Here is a 17,500-nt window from a genome sequence, read left to right as displayed (position 1 = left end):
CTCCAGAGGGCCATATATCATTGTCGTAGCAAAAATAGCCGATCTACAAGCTCAAAACGCGTCGCGCTGCGATCGGCTATTTTTGCTATATGAATATATTTTTTTCTATTTTTGAGTTTGAATCCTGAAAATTAACATTTGTCATTTCAAATGCCTTTAATTATACTTGTGTGAGCAATGAGCTACTAATTTAGACTAGTAATTAATTAAAGCGGGTCATGTTTTGCATGTTGTGGAATTGTAAACAGCTGAAACCAATATTATATCAGTATTCTGACATTAACCTGAGGGCCACATTAAGTGAAGGTGGGGGCAGCATGTGGCCCCCGGGCCGCCAGTTGCCCACCCCTGCTTTAACCGAAATAAACGTCAGAGAGAGAGAGAGAGAGAGAGAGAGAGACAGAGACAGAGACAGAGACAGAGACAGAGACAGAGACAGAGACAGAGACAGAGACAGAGGACAAAGCAAGGCTAACAACAGCGTTACATTCTGGCCAGCTTGTTTGTACTTTCCACACCAGCATCTTTCTTTAGCACGTAGGTAGGTGTGGCACGTCCTTCTGGTCGTCCGTGTGTTCAGGTTGCCAGGTTGGTTTCACGTAGGTAGGTGTGGCACGTCCTTCTGGTCGTCCGTGTGTTCAGGTTGCCAGGTTGGTTTCACGTAGGTAGGTGTGGCACGTCCTTCTGGTCGTCCGTGTGTTCAGGTTGCCAGGTTGGTTTCACGTAGGTAGGTGTGGCACGTCCTTCTGGTCGTCCGTGTGTTCAGGTTGCCAGGTTGGTTTCACGTAGGTAGGTGTGGCACGTCCTTCTGGTCGTCCGTGTGTTCAGGTTGCCAGGTTGGTTTCACGTAGGTAGGTGTGGCACGTCCTTCTGGTCGTCCGTGTGTTCAGGTTGCCAGGTTGGTTTCACGTAGGTAGGTGTGGCACGTCCTTCTGGTCGTCCGTGTGTTCAGGTTGCCAGGTTGGTTTCACGTAGGTAGGTGTGGCACGTCCTTCTGGTCGTCCGTGTGTTCAGGTTGCCAGGTTGGTTTCACGTAGGTAGGTGTGGCACGTCCTTCTGGTCGTCCGTGTGTTCAGGTTGCCAGGTTGGTTTCACGTAGGTAGGTGTGGCACGTCCTTCTGGTCGTCCGTGTGTTCAGGTTGCCAGGTTGGTTTCACGTAGGTAGGTGTGGCACGTCCTTCTGGTCGTCCGTGTGTTCAGGTTGCCAGGTTGGTTTCACGTAGGTAGGTGTGGCACGTCCTTCTGGTCGTCCGTGTGTTCAGGTTGCCAGGTTGGTTTCATGTACGTTTTGTAATTAACCCATTCTGAACGGGAACCCATTTTGGTGTCGGCATCATGTCATGCTTTAGCTATTGAAAAATAGCAGACCTACAAGCTCGTAGCGCGCCACCGAGTGGTGCGCTACGAGCTTGTAGGTCTGCTATTTTTTTTTTAATCGAAGAACGACTGACATTTTTTAGAATCTGATATCAGGTCAGAATGGGTTCATCAGACCAGTGTGTGTCCAGTGGAAACATCGTATGAATCTGATCTCAGGTCTGAATGGGATATTAATCAAAGTAACTAGTAACTAAAGTTTTCCAATGAATGTAGCGGAGTAAAAGTACAATTCTTGCCTCTGAGATCGAGCGGAGTAGACGTAAAAGTATATTGGAAGCAGTGTTGTTTTTGGCAGCAATTTTTTTATTTTAGTTTTAGTCATAGTCTTTGGAATGGTTTTCATTTAGTTTTAGTCACATTTTAGTCACCTGGAATGTCTTAGTGTTAGTTAGATTTTAGTCGACTAAATCTACAGTTGATTTAGTCGACTAAAATGTATTTTGGTGGGCACTGATGCCGTCGTAAAGGAATAGCTGATCTACAAGCTTGTAGAGCTTGTAGATCGGCTATTTTCAGCATGCAACCAAGTGTAAAATGACTTATACTGGATCTCTTGTCCACTAGTCCCTTCCTAACATTTGAGTCTAGTTTTTATTTGTTGACGAAATTGTCAATACATTTAGTCTTAGTTTTAGTCATCATAGATTAGTTTTTTTAGTTTTCGTCAGTGGAAAAAGGTAGTCGATGAAAATTTTTCATCTTAGTTTTAGTCGGCGAAAAGAAACACTGATTGGAAGTTGGAAAATTCTCGAATACCCCAAAACTTTACTTACATGAATCACTTTACACCCCCTGCACAACACAGGGGACTTTTTTTTTACAGGACTTTTGTAAACCATTTTTCACCCCTGTGTCAATCATCTAATGTGATCCTGGGCTCTACACACCCTCCACCAACCTAGTCCCCATATATGGGGGACAAGGGGAGAGCAACGGACTTGAACTCATGCTTCCTTCATGCCTGAGTGTCCAAGTTGCTCCTTTACACCTGACAGGGGGGAGTTTCCCTGGTTGGACGTAGCGCGTGGAAGGAACACGTTATTCCAACCAGTTCCTTTCCCCTCCATCAGGTGCCCCGGCTGGCCAGGGGGAGGCAGTTTAGTGACCAGGATTATGTTTTTTGTGAGGGGACATGGGGAGAACATGTGAGGGTACCTACCCTCCTTCTTCTTTTATAAACAACGCTGACCTGCGCGCGGCCACAGTGAAGCGACTGAAACACCTGTAAACATATTTCTATTCTATCTGCTTTGAACGCGTGCACCTTCGGTCCCCAAGCCTCTAGCCTTTGGCTTTGGCCACGCTGCACTGATGAGCAACATGGATTCACTCTCGCTTCCTCCCCGATATCAGAGCGACAACTTTTGCAATGTTTGCGCGTATAACTCGATATCACTTCAAACGCAGGTGAAACACCACAGGCATTGTGGTGGGGGGTACGTTACAGATTTCCTTTGACATACAATCATTTATTTATTTCATTTTCATTGCAGAACGTTTCGATGCCGATTTATTTGCATTTCAAACGATTATACGATGCAAAGTGAAACGACACAATATGTTGAGTTTCGGTTTCGAATGTCCTTCGATTCTGTGAATTAACCCCTTTAGACCTGAGGGCGATTCTACAACATTCTAAATCCTAAACCCATGTTTCTATGTCAGTCGTTCTCATACATTTTCATGTCAAGGATTTTCAATATCGGTTTCGGTTTCAATATCGGTTTTAAAAATCGATTTTTCGATGCGGTCGCTATAATAACGTTACACTAATTAGGCTACATTGGCTATAATTGGCTACACTAATTAGTGATGATGAATGGATTATCCCATTCTGAACGGGGAACCCATTTTGGTGTCAGCATCATGTTATGCTTTAGCTATTGAAAAATAGCAGATCTACAAGCTCGTAGCGCGCCACCGAGTGGCGCGCTACGAGCTTGTAGGTCTGCTATTTTTGACATTTTTTTAGAATCAGATCTCAGGTCAGAACGGGTTAATCAGATCAGTGTGTGTCCAGTGGAAACCTCGTTATGAATCTGATCTCAGGTCAGAATGGATTATGTACCTGCATTGTCTCCAGTAGAGTCTCCAGCCTGGACCCCGAGGCTCTGCCGTTTAGGAAGTCCCATAACAATGGTTTCACACACAGGAATGTCAGACATGCTGAAGGGGGGGGGGGGGGGGGGGGGGGGGGGGGGTCACTGTCCCAGGGAAACCTTGTGTGTGTGTGTGTGTGTGTGTCCCAAAGCTGGTACTTAGTAACTAAGTACATTTACTTAAGTAGGCTACTGTACTAAAAATGTCTTCTAAATGCTGACAGTTTTCTGAATTACCAATGTTTCTATGTCGGTGGTGTTCAATATTTCATGTCAAGGACCCCCATAATTATGTGTCATTGGCCGCCGACCCCCATCTGAAAATATGTTGTTAAAATGATCGCTCCTAAATAATATTTTCAAAGATTAAAAAAAAAATAGCAGATCTACAAGCTCGTAGATCTGCTATTTTTCAATAGCTAAGATAATATAACAAGGGGTTTCCCGTCCTGAATGGGTTAAGTACTGTACTTGACCAATAACCGTACAATAGTACGATTAGGCTATTTGAAAACTGTAGTTACTGTAGTTACTTTGTACATTTTGATTATTATTACAATACATGCACTATAACCACTCCAGCAGCATATATATTTCAGCTATTTGAAAATAGGCACGCACGCACGCACGCACGCACGCACGCACGCACGCACGCACGCACGCACGCACGCACACTTTCACATGCAATTCAGCAATAGTGAAAACATTATAATTGCTGATCTATAAAGCTCACAGCGTGTCATGATGTGACGCGTGGTGAGCTTAGCAAATCAGCAAATCTTTGCTACTTTTGTGCGCCATCATGCACCGTATGGCGATTAATTAATTTACAAAAGGAACACTGACATGTGGAGATACGTGGTTTCTGCCAGACGGCGTCGACATAATGTTTAGATATATTACTAACTATATACCCACAAATTCACACCGTATGCGACGACGCATTGTTATTGTGGACATTTGTATTGAGTGGTAAATTATGTTATTTGGTTGTTACTGTACAAACGTGCTGAGAGAGAGAGAGACGGTGTATATGAGAGACAGACAGTAGGACAGCTGAGAGGGAGACAGTCTAGGATAGACAGACAGTAGGACAGCTGAGAGGGAGACAGTGTAGGAGAGACAGACAGTAGGACAGCTGAGAGGGAGACAGTGTAGGAGAGACAGACAGTAGGACAGCTGAGAGGGAGACGGTGTAGGAGAGACAGACAGTAGGACAGCTGAGAGGGAGACAGTGTAGGAGAGACAGACAGCAGGACAGCTGAGAGGGAGACAGTGTAGGAGAGACAGACAGTAGGACAGCTGAGAGGGAGACAGTGTAGGAGAGACAGACAGCAGGGCAGCTGAGAGGGAGACAGTGTAGGAGAGACAGACAGCAGGACAGCTGAGAGGGAGACAGTGTAGGAGAGACAGACAGTAGGACAGCTGAGAGGGAGACAGTGTAGGAGAGACAGACAGTAGGACAGCTGAGAGGGAGACAGTGTAGGAGAGACAGACAGTAGGACAGCTGAGAGGGAGACAGTGTAGGAGAGACAGACAGTAGGACAGCTGAGAGGGAGACAGTGTAGGAGAGACAGACAGTAGGACAGCTGAGAGACAGACAGTGTAGGAGAGACAGACAGTAGGACAGCTGAGAGGGAGACAGTGTAGGAGAGACAGTGCAGGAGAGACAGACAGACAGACAGACAGACAGACAGACAGACAGACAGACAGACAGACAGACAGACAGACAGAACTCTTACATGCTTATAGAAACAATCTCGTTGTTTTATGAGCAGCTATAACAAAGAGGGAGAGTGGTTTATTGATTTATAATCTATCACACACCCTGCCATAGATCAATAATCTATCACACACCCTGCCATAGATCAATAATCTATCACACACCCTGCCATAGATCAATAATCTATCACACACCCTGCCATAGATCAATAATCTATCACACACCCTGCCATAGTTGAACGGTGAATCACAATGGCCCCTTTTCCACCGGTTGGTTCCCAGTGGGAACCGGTTCAGTTCTTTTTGGTTCTTAGTCCATGAGCCAGAGCTCCAAAATTGAAACGTTAATTATGAATTGAGTGGGCAAAACCATACCTATATTAGATTGTTATCACCATTAAAATGTAGGAAAAAAGGAGATATTTACTTGCAACCCCCCCCCTGGCTATACATAATACACCACTGTTTGGAAAACAGCGATCTATAATGTATAAATTATATGATCTATAAAAGCTGCTAAAAACATCTCGCATCCGACGCAATATTTTGTTATTGCTTTGTATCATGACTCGGGCCAGGGATTGAACATTGTGTGTTTGTGTGTGTGACTGTGTGTGTGTGTGTGTGTGTGTGTGTGTGTGTGTGTGTGTGGGTGCATGTGTGGGTGCGTGTGTGGGAAGGTGCTATGCTAGCTCCCTGCCCGCGGGCGGATGTTGTTGATGTTAGCCAACACTCTCTTCACCGCAGGATATCCCACACACATGCACGCACGCACGCACGCACACACACACACACACACACGCACGCACGCACACACACGCACACACACACACACACAGACACCACGGTACCCCTTACAGCAGAACAACACAGTATAGCCCTAAAATAGATCCATGGACAGTTAGACAAACACGTGTGTTAGACACACCCACACACGCACACGCACGTGCACACACACACACACACACACACACACACACACACACACACACACACACACACACACACACACACAAACACACATGTAGTTGCCTTATACTATTTTGAAAAACATTTAAAAATACTTCCATCAATAATGATGAGTCAGCGATTCATGAATCGTGGAGCTCAAGATCTACAAGCTCTCAACATGTCAAGCTGCAATGCGATGTGGGCTTGTACATCAGCTATTTTGATTTAAAAATAAAAATAATAATTTCAAATAAAAATACTAGATTTTCATTTTCTTTTCATGGTTGAATTTCGTGCCATTGAACGAAACTTAAAGGACAACTTTAGTTTTTTTCAACCAAGGTTCATGTTTTAGGTTGTTATTAGAGAAACTAAAAGATGAGTGTTCATCTTCTTTCATTTGCTGCTTTCTTTCGTTTTGGGGATTTTAGCAGTTTCTGACAGGGGGGCGGGGGCATTCGAGCATGGGGCTAAATATGTATTTTTTTACCAAATTTGATGGTGATTTATTTATTTATTATTTACTATAGTCCTAATAAATAAATAAACCCCAAGAAATTACATCTGGCCACAGAAGATGACAGGATCTACTGAATGTGAAGGTAGCCTACTGGGGGAAGGCTTATACTGTGTGTATAGGCTCAATATGTCAGGGTTTATTAGGACTATAGTAAATAATAAAATGATAAATCGCCATAATATTTTGTAAAAAAATACATATTTAGCCCCATGCTCGAATGCCCCCGCCCCCTTGTCAAAAACTGCTAAATTCCCCAAAACGAAAGAAAGCAGCAAATGAAAGAAAATTAACACTTACCTTTTAGTTTCTCTAATAACAACCTAAAACATGAACCTTGGTTGAAAAAAACTAAAGTTGTCCTTTAAATGATGCCCTACTTACCACAAGGCCATCATTTTAACTTGCTATTGTCGCTGTATGCGTCATCAGCACGCCACTGTGTGTAACTGTAAATTAGTCATACCCCTAACCTTAACCTCCAAATGTTTAATCCTAATCCTGATCCTGACCCATCCCCTAAACCAGTGTTGATTTTTATTTTAGTTTTAGTCATAGTCTCTTGAATAGTTTCCATTTAGTTTTAGTCACCTTTTAATCACCTGGAATGTGTTAATGTCGACTATAGATTTTAGTCGACTAAATCTATTTAAAATGTATTTCCGCGGGTCTTGATGCCGTCGCAATGGCTGATTTTACACTTGCTGAAAATAGCCGATCTACAAGCTCACAACACGTTGCAGACAGTGCGACGCGTTGTGAGCTTGTAGATCGGCTGTTTTCAGCATGCAACCATGAAGTGTAACTTAAGACTTGTGTCTTTCACTCATACTGGATCTCTTGTCCACTAGTCCCTTCCTAACATTTTAGTCTTTTTATTTGTTGACGAAATTGCCAATATATTTAGTCTCAGTTTTAGCGACTCATAGCTTTAATTTTAATTTAGTTTCCATTCAGTTTTCGTCAGTGACAAAAGGTAGTCGACTGAAACTGAAAACACAAAAAACAAAAACAACACACATCTTCGTGAGAACCAGGGAACGTTTCTTCATGTCTATTTCTCAATTGTACAATACTTGTTTGGCACTGGCAAGTACAGTGGACAAATGCGCACGCACACACGCACGCACGCTCGCTCGCTCATACGCGCACGCACGCACACACGCACAGGAAGTGATTCAGTGGACCCATAAATACTCCAGCAGAAGGAAACATGAAAACATGTTTTCTTCAAGAGTCTGTCACAGAAACACTAACAGTGGATGCTTCAGACATTCTGCTGCTCAACGCGCACCGCGGCCTCTGGACCACCCGGTGGGCCGCCATGGCGTTGCATTTCATATCTGAATTAAGTGAAATCACTGAATATATAACATTAAAGGGAAACTTCACCCTTTTTGCAAAAATAATATATGTTAATGACGTTTAGAAGATTTAGAACGCTTTCCTGGGGGAAAGCATTATGGGAATTGTAGTCCAGGAAGGAAGTGAGCCCAGAATTGATGGGCTGATTGTTAAAATCTAAAATATCTAAAACCACATATTAACACATAAAGACCTCCAGGAAAGTGTCTTCTAAACGTCATTAACATGTATTTCTTTTGGAAAAAAATAGTGTCCCTTTAAGAAGTTCTTAAAGGGATTGTGACATTAAAAAAATGGTTTTGGAATTGTTCTTGGTTTTTTTTAGGTTTTCTAATCTCAATTGCACCCAAAAAACATGAACTTTTAACATTCAGTAGATTTTCTGTGATCTGGGGTTTTCTGGCTCAAACAGGTGCTCTGATTTGCCGGCAGTAAGTGACATCACTTACTGCAAATCCCATATATGTCAATGGGATTTGCCAGCAGATGTCACTGTTTCACTGTGTTGCCTGTTTTCATTGTAGCTCAAAAGGCCCAAATAAACCCAAAGAAAACTTCAGACCACAGAAAATCCACTGAATGTTCAAAGTTCAGGTTTTTTGGGTGTAATTGAGGTCATAAAACCTTAAAGAAAAAAGAAAAAGAATAATAAATGAAAATGAATGTCATAAAACCTTTAAGAGGAAACTTGTTTTTAGAGTTAGACTCACTTAGGAAGTTATATTATGAAGATTTTGGCATTCACCAATGTTTTCTTAGCTGCATGTGGCAAATAGTGATACGTATATGTGGACTAACTGTGTGACATCCTGGATTGCTGGGTGTGTGCGTCTGTGCGTGTGTGTGTGTGCATGTGTGTGTGTTAATGTGTTAATGTTTTATGATGGGATGTGGGCCCTTCACTCCTTCAACCATTAACCTGTTCTAGGCGGGAACCCTTTTTGGTGTTTTAAGCATTATTATGTTATATACTTTAGCTATTGAAAAATAGCTGATCTACAAGCTCATAGCGCGGCACCGAGTGGCGCGCTATGAGCTTTTTGAAAAGTCGTGAAAATGCGGCGCAAATCTTTGAATATATATTCTTTCAGAGCGAACGTTTTCAACTCAAATCTTTACTCCTGGGAGGTCCCTGGAACAACATATTTTCAGACGGGGGTCGGCGGCCAATTACATATATTTTTGGGGGTGCTTGACATGAAAATGTTTGATAACATTACACATTAGAAACATGAGGTTTTTTTCAGAAAACTGTCATGATTTTGAAGACATCTGTAGAATGGAGCTCAGGTCTGAATGGGTTAACCTGGTGGTGTAGACGCTTTACGACGGTTTGAAACACGCTGTGCTATCAGTGGGTTTTATAACGGCGGGGACGACCGCGACGCGGGAGGAGCGCGCCTTGATTTACAGGAACGCTTTACAGGAACGGTTTACAGCAACGGTTTACAGTAACGGTTTACAGCAACGCTTTACAGGAACGCTTTACAGGGACGGTCGGGACAACAGCTGTGTGTGGTTGACTTGACCTCCAGGCTATGGGGTCATTTCTGACGGGGTCCATATAATACAGTTTACACCGTGTATACGATATTAGATATTCAATTCAATAACTATTAAAGCAAACCATCGTCTGTCCTGATGAAGGTCTATAAAGCGACTGAAATGTCGACCTAATAAAGAGCAACATGTTGGCGAGTGTCTGACAGGGGGAGTCAGTATATAGAGATCAGGATTACTGCATGTTTTCTTTTTTGTGGGGATTCCTTCCTACCCTATTGTAGTGCGGACATCATTGCAATAATCCTTCCTCTATCGGGAGAGAAGGGCAACATGAATATGATATGCAGCAGGGCATCCCAAACTTGTCCGGTCGAGAGTAGACCCAAAAGAGTATTTATAGGCGTCAACTGTGACCCAAAATAGTGAAAATAGTTGATGTACAAGAGCACCTATTTTCACGACTTCATAATTATTATTATTTTTATTCATGGCATTTCTTAGATGTGTTTGTTTGTTGGTTTTGTGTATTTGGTTGGGGGATGGGGGGAGAATATTTGAGAGATTTGGATTCGAGTCGTGACCAGGGGGGGCAGTCAGACAGATATTTTGTGAAGCCTGAAACTCCTGAAAGTTCATATAATGGCCTGTTGTGGCGCTGTCATTGGGCCCAAAAAAACCCATAGCCCCATAAGCCCCCAAAGTCCATGTATTTGGGCCCAACTTCACCTAGACTGTATTACCTTAATAAACATGGTCATGAATACTTTCTGCTTCCAGTCACTAGTTTAAAGTCTCATTTCTCATGTCATAATATTCTTTTTGGAAAATGATGGTCCCATTTATAAAAAAAATGACCATAAAGTCGCGCATGTTCTGAGGGGCGTGGCTACCGTTACAGTCTATGATCGGGATTCCCCTCCCACTCGAGTCAAAATAAAAACCAACGGAGAAGAAGGGGGGAAGTCCCGCCTCGTTGTCTGGGCCAGCCAATGGCCAGCTGGGCCAAAACGGAGCCAGCCAATGGCCAGCTGGGCCCAAACGGATCTAGAAAGATGGTGACTTACAGTGCAGGAATAACAGGCTTCATTTTACGTCCATGTTAGACCCGGGGAACGCTTTGTCCATATTTTTTTACAGTCTATGGTCGTGACCCATAAAACAGCAAACAGTGCTACACAGTGACACATGGTTGCGTTATGAATATTTATGATGAGGAAGCAGTACTTTGCTATCAACAGTGACATGGCATGAGTGTCACCCGTCGCTATAGGCTACGGGACAGGCCTAATGTAAACAATACCAGGGAGCAACTATAGTACCATATAGATAAGAATGCAGTCCTGTCTAATGGCACGCCAACGCACTCTCAACCGGCGTGATGAAACAGCTCACAGTGAGACGATAGATAGGAGATCGTAAATGATGTTATCAGATCTGTCCCAAACAATACATCAACCATAACCTAATCCGCCCACATACTGTCACATCCATATCAATATGTAACCGTGTCAAGTCATTATCATTAATATTAGCCATGACATGCTAATGGGAATGGCTAACGCTGAGGAAGGCCAACCAGGCAGAAACGCGCGTACGTTGTTCACTCTCGTCACGAGGCAAATAAAATCATGTAAAAAAGGACATGTAATGAGTGCTGGTATTTTCTATATTCCTAGTAGGGCCTATACACCTGCTGCTCAGTTTTATATTTGCATTATACATCCTTTTTTTTTTTATATATATTTTTTTTATCCCACGATTTTGTAACCCATTTTTCACCCCTGTGTCAATCATCTAATGTGACCCTGGGCTCTACACACCCTCCACCAACCTAGTCCCCATATATGGGGGACAAGGGGAGACCAACCTAGTCCCCATATATGGGGGACAAGGGGAGAGCAACCTATTCCCCATATATGGGGGACAAGGGGAGAGCAACCTAGTCCCCATATATGGGGGACAAGGGGAGAGCAACCTAGTCCCCATATATGGGGGACAAGGGGAGAGCAACCTAGTCCCCATATATGGGGGACAAGGGGAGACCAACCTAGTCCCCATATATGGGGAACAAGGGGAGAGCAACCTAGTCCCCATATATGGGGGACAAGGGGAGAGCAACGGACTTGAACTCATGCTTCCTTCATGCCTGAGTGTCCAAGTTGCTCCTTTACACCTGACAGGGGAGAGTTTCCCTGGTTGGACGTAGCACGTGGAATGAACACGTTATTCCAACCAGTTCCTTTCGGTTTTATATTTTTTATTATGCATCCTCATCTCTCTCTCTCTCTCTCTCTCTCTCTCTCCCTCCCCCCCCCCCCCCCCCCTTAAACAGCCTCCCCCCTCCCCTCCGCCCCGTCGTCATGCCGATCTTCAAGAAGCTCCCGGTGCGTCTGAAGGGAGGCCAAGGAGGGAACGCTCTGATCCTCCGCAGGATGAGTCTGAACTTCACCCCGTCCCACCCCCACCCCCACCCCCACCCCCACCACAACCCTTTCCACCACCAACCCAACGACGACGACCTCAGCCTGGGCAGCGGGCCCGGGGGCCACTGGTCCCCGGGGGGGTCCCTGCTGGACGGAGGAGGAGCCCCCGCCGACCGGAACCCCTTTGAGGACGAGGAGGACGAGAATGAGACCAATGAGGGGAAGAGGAGAGGTATGTACAGTGGTGTCCTGTTCGTCTCTACCAGGCTGATACCTAGAGGTACCCGTCAAAGTCTTTAATGTGATAGGTACCCCTGAGACCAATGAGGGGAAGAGGAGAGGTATGTACAGTGGTGTCCTGTTCGTCTCTACCAGGCTGATACCTAGAGGTACCCATCATAGTCTTTAATGTGATAGGTACCCCTGAGACCAATGAGGGGAAGAGGAGAGGTATGTACAGTGGTGTCCCCTTGGTCTCTACCAGGCTGATACCTAGAGGTACCCGTCAAAGTCTTTAATGTGATAGGTACCCCTGAGACCAATGAGGGGAAGAGGAGAGGTATGTACAGTGGTGTCCACTTCGTCTATACCAGGCTGATACCTAGAGGTACCCGTCAAAGTCTTTAATGTGATAGGTACCCCTGAGACCAATGAGGGGAAGAGGAGAGGTATGTACAGTGGTGTCCCCTTGGTCTCTACCAGGCTGATACCTAGAGGTACCCATCAAAGTATTTAATGTGATAGGTACCCCTGAGACCAATGAGGGGAAGAGGAGAGGTATGTACAGTGGTGTCCCCTCCGTCTCTACCAGGCTGATACCTAGAGGTACCCGTCAAAGTCTTTAATGTGATAGGTACCCCTGAGACCAATGAGGGGAAGAGGAGAGGTGTGTACAGTGGTGTCCTGTTCGTCTCTACCAGGCTGATACCTAGAGGTACCCGTCAAAGTCTTTAATGTGATAGGTACCCCTGAGACCAATGAGGGGAAGAGGAGAGGTGTGTTCTGTATGCAGTGTTGTTTTTTATTTCAGTTTTAGTCATTTAGTCTTTTGGAATAGTTTTCATTTAGTTTTAGTCACATTTTAGTCACCCGGAATGTGTTGGTGTTAGTCTAGATTTAGTCGACTAAATGTCATGAGATTTTAGTAGACTAAATCTACAGTTGATTTAGTCGACTAAAATGTATTTCGGTGGGCATTGATGCCGTCGTAAGGACTGTTTTTAAACTTGCTGAAAATAGCCGATCTATGCAACCAAGTGTAAAATGACGTATACTGGATCTCTTGTCCACTAGTCCCTTCCTAACATTTTAGTCTAGTTTTTATTTGTCGACGAAATTGTCAGTCTATTTAGTCTTATAGTTTTAGTCATCATAGCACAGTTTCGTCTTAGTTTCAGTCGACAGAAACATCACTGTATGTATGAGGATGGATCGAGCTCGATACCCGATGATACCCGCGGGAAAAAACGAAACGGGAGGCATCCTTTGGTTAGACCCACGCTTCTTGCCCTCAGGGAGTCTTACTGGTCTAACCGAGTGGCGCGCTATGAGCTTGTAGGTCTGCTATTTTTGAAGAATCGTGAAAAGTGACATGAAAGTGTTTGAGAACCACTGACATTATAGAAACATAACTTTTTCAAGAAAACAGTCAGGATTTAGAAGACATTTGCAGAATCGTTCCCAGGTCAAAATGGGTTAAATAAGATAATGTGACAGTGTTTCCTTCCCCTACAGGAGGAGGAGGCTCAGGGAAAAGCTCCTTCAAGTTCAGCTCGCCGCTGAAGAGCCTAGGCAAGCTGGGCAGGAACCTGAGGATCTCTGGGCGGAGCGGCAAGGCCAGCGGCGGCGGCACGCCCTCGCCACAGGGGTCGCTGCAGGGAACGCCCTCGCCCAGCGCAGCCGACAAGAAGAAGAGGGGGAGGCGGAGCTCCGAGGGCAGCCTGTTGAGGTGAGGAGCACCACAGATTGGTAATAACAGTGAAGATAGTCCATGCCCGGTTGGAGCCACTAGAGAAATGGTACACAAATCCTACAAATGCGACTAAATTTGACAGTTTTTCCATGTCATGTGAAAGCAGAGAATCATAGCTTCAAATTGACATATTGGTTGTTCAGTTTGACCCACCAGTTTAGGAGATATGGCTTATAGAGTGATGTCTTGCAGAGAAACAGCGGGTTGAGAAAACGGGCTTGAAAGGTTCACTTCTGTGGACTCTATAACATTACACCTAGCTACATGTTTAAGCATTTATTTAATATTTACATGTCGATTTCAGCTCTGACACTTGTATCAGACATGCTCTAGTATGTGAAGAGTCTGCCTGTGCTATTAACTCATTTTTTAGTTTGTGCGATGGCAGGCTCTCAGTCAAATCTGGTCACAAATGTTCCCTTAAGGTGGGTGTGGTTTGCTTCTCCTTTTTGAGGGGCGCTAGCCCCTCCTATATTCAACTATAGTGTAGATTCTTTGTCCTATAGCACAAACATTAAATGCCATTGACAATATATGGAGAATTCACGTCATATGTGTCTGAGCAAATCTGTATTTTTGTCCTAGCACAAACATTAAATGCCATTGACAATAAATGGAGACTTTAAGGGCCTGTGTGGAGTTTGCATGTTCTTCCCGTGTCCCCTAGGGTAGGTACCCTCACAAAAAACATGCAGTAATCCTGGTCACTAAACTGCCTCCCCCTGGCCAGCCGGGGCGCCTGATGGAGGGGAAAGGAACTGGTTGGAATAACGTTTTCCTTCCGCGCGCTACGTCCAACCAGGGAAACTCCCCCCTGTCAGGTGTAAAGGAGCAACTTGGACACTCAGGCATGAAGGAAGCTCCCCCCTTGTCCCCCATATATGGGGACTAGGTTGGTGGAGGGTGTGTAGAGCCCAGGATCACATTAGATGATTGACACAGGGGTGAAAAGTATTGGCATTGTGTCAGACTGTCAATCAAACTTGTCTGTATATATAGAAAGCATTCATTTTTTCCCAGGTGTTGTGAAATGTGGATGACCTTATTGTGAATGTTCAGGTTCAGGTTCAGGTTCAGGTTTATTTGTCATTTGTATAGATACAGAGTATACATACAATGAAATTTATTTTGCTCAGAGCACTCTCCGTCTTACATACACAGGACATAAACAAACATCTATAGTGCAAGAAAAGACAAAAAACAGTAAAAGAAAGTGCAAGTGAAGTGAAGTGCAATACAGTTCAAGGTCAGCTGTTCAGCAGCCTGACTGCCTGGGGGTAAAAACTGTTACTGAGACGGGTGGTACGAGATTTGATGCTCTGGTAGCGTTTTTTGGAGGGGAGTAGTTTGAACAGGGTATTTGCGGGGTGGCTGGTGTCTTCCATGATGTTATGGGCTTTTTTCATACAGCGAGTGGTGTAGATGTTATGGAGACTGGGTAATTCTGTAGTGCCGATGATTTTAGCTGCTGTTTTAATGGTCCTCTGCAACCTGTTGCAGTCCTGAGCGGTCGTGTTACCGTACCACACTGTGATACAGCCAGTTAAGACACTTTCAATTATACAGCGATAAAAGTTCACTAGTCCTTTTGTACTTAAGCCAAATTTTTTAAGGCGCCTCAGAAAGTACAGTCGCTGCTGCGCCTTCTTGAGGATGTACTCGTTGTTGAGTGACCATGTGAATGTGTCTGTGATATGTATGCCCAGGAATTTAAAGTTATCAACTATGTCGACAGATGACCCTTTGATGGAAATGGGGGTGTGGATGCCTTTGGACTTCCTAAAGTCTACAATGATTTCTTTGGTCTTATTGGTGTTAAGTGAGAGGTTATTGTTATCGCACCATAGAGTTAGATCCTCTATCTCCCTCCTATAGGCCCTCTCATCACCGTCGGTTATTAGTCCGATCACTGTGGTATCATCCGCAAATTTAATTATGATGTTATTCTCGTATCTGGCGACACAATCAAACGTAAACAAGCTGTACAGCAGAGGACTGAGGCAGCAGCCTTGGGGCGCACCGGTTCTGGTGAGAATTGTGGATGAGCTTCTCTCTCCTATGCGAACACACTGGGGCCTACCCGTCAGAAAATCAAATAGCCAGTTACAGATGGAGCTGCCCACACCAAGTCCACTGAGTTTCAACACTAATTTAGATGGTACAATAGTGTTAAATGCGGAACTATAGTCTATGAACAGTAGTCTGACATAAGAGCTTTTCTTGTCTAGATGTACCAGGGCAGTGTGTAAAGCAAGAGAGATTGCATCATCCACAGATCTATTTGCACAGTAAGCAAACTGTAAAGGATCAATACTAGCAGGAATTATGCTCTTGATATAAGAGATAACCATTTTCTCCAGGCATTTCATGAGAACAGATGTCAAAGCAACAGGTCGATAATCATTGAGACAGGTAACAGGTTTTTTCTTGGCAATGGGTACAATTATTGTTTTTTTAAAACACAATGGCACCACACACAATGACAGGGACAGGTTAAATATGTCTGTGTAAACCCATGACAGCTGGTTATAGCATGTCTTAAGGACACGAGAGGCTATCCCGAATGTGAACGTTATTGCACTATAGGAGAACTAACGTGGCAAAAAAATCAAAGTCATGATTCCCAAATCAGACCCCATCAAACCAGTACAATAATGTTTCAAGTTTACACTTACAAGAAAAGTGACACGAATCAGTGCTGCAGATCAAACTGCAGTGACCAATTAAGAACTCCCAACCAATTCAATTCAAAGGGCTTTATTGGCATGAGAAAACATACGTTTACATTGCCAAAGCAGAAAGAACAATACAACAATACAGCAATACAATCAAAACAAAAATGATGTACATTTGAAGGTCAGAATCTTCAATAGATCAACTTCTATGTACCAAGGTCACTCGATGCAGGTATCTGACAGCGTGTCTGTTTGCGTCTTCCTCCCTCCTCATTGGCTGGCACATACAGGTTTGCGGGGAAGTGCCGCGACTCGCTGAGCGCCCGCAAAGAGTCCCTGACCAACGGCGGCGAGCTGAACGGCGGCGACAGCGAGGGGGGAGGAGACTCCACCAGCCGACGGCTGTCCTTCATGAAGATGGTGGGCCTGGGGAAGATGAAGAGGGAGTCCATGCAGGTAGGTTCTTTATGAAGATGGTGGGCCTGGGGAAGATGAAGAGGGAGTCCATGCAGGTCAGGGTTGTTTTTGGCAGCAAATTTCTATTTTAGTCTTTAGTCTTTGTCTTTTGAATAGTTTTCATTTAGTTTTAGTCACATTTTAGTCACCCGGAATGTGTTGTTGTTAGTCTAGTTTTAGTCGACTAAATGTCATGAGATTTTAGTCGACTAAATCTACAGTTGATTTAGTCGACTAAAATGTATTTTGGCGGGCCTTGATGCCGTCGTAAGGACTGTTTTTACACTTGCTGAAAATAGCCGATCTACAAGCTCACAACGCGTCGGCTATTTTTGAAAAAATCAAAGAATGACTGACATTTTTTTAATCTGATCTCAGGTCAGAATGGGTTAATCAGACCAGTGTGTGTCCAGTGGAAACCTCGTATGAATCTGATC

General features: G+C 44.2%; 1 protein-coding gene across 2 annotated transcripts in view; it reads left to right on the top strand.

Moving 5' to 3' along the window:
* Positions 1 to 17,500, top strand: part of LOC310864731 (exocyst complex component 3-like protein 2) — a 121,248-nt gene that overhangs the window by 31,857 nt on the left and 71,891 nt on the right. Inside the window, exons 2-4 of one of the 2 annotated variants that reach the window (XM_083773452.1) lie at positions 11,870 to 12,192; positions 13,695 to 13,908; positions 16,898 to 17,063. In XM_083773452.1, coding sequence (XP_083629578.1) covers positions 11,898 to 12,192; positions 13,695 to 13,908; positions 16,898 to 17,063 — 675 coding nt within the window. In that variant the 5' untranslated portion in view covers positions 11,870 to 11,897. Of the gene's footprint in view, positions 1 to 11,869; positions 12,205 to 13,694; positions 13,909 to 16,897; positions 17,064 to 17,500 lie in introns of both variants that reach the window. The other variant, XM_083773451.1, reaches the window with a different exon arrangement.

The sequence above is a fragment of the Protomyctophum parallelum genome, assembly GCF_964188405.1.
Source record: "Protomyctophum parallelum genome assembly, chromosome: 9".
Lineage (NCBI taxonomy): Eukaryota > Metazoa > Chordata > Actinopteri > Myctophiformes > Myctophidae > Protomyctophum > Protomyctophum parallelum.
The sequence above is the reverse complement of the archived record's forward strand: the minus strand, read 5'-3'. Positions and strand labels throughout refer to the sequence as shown.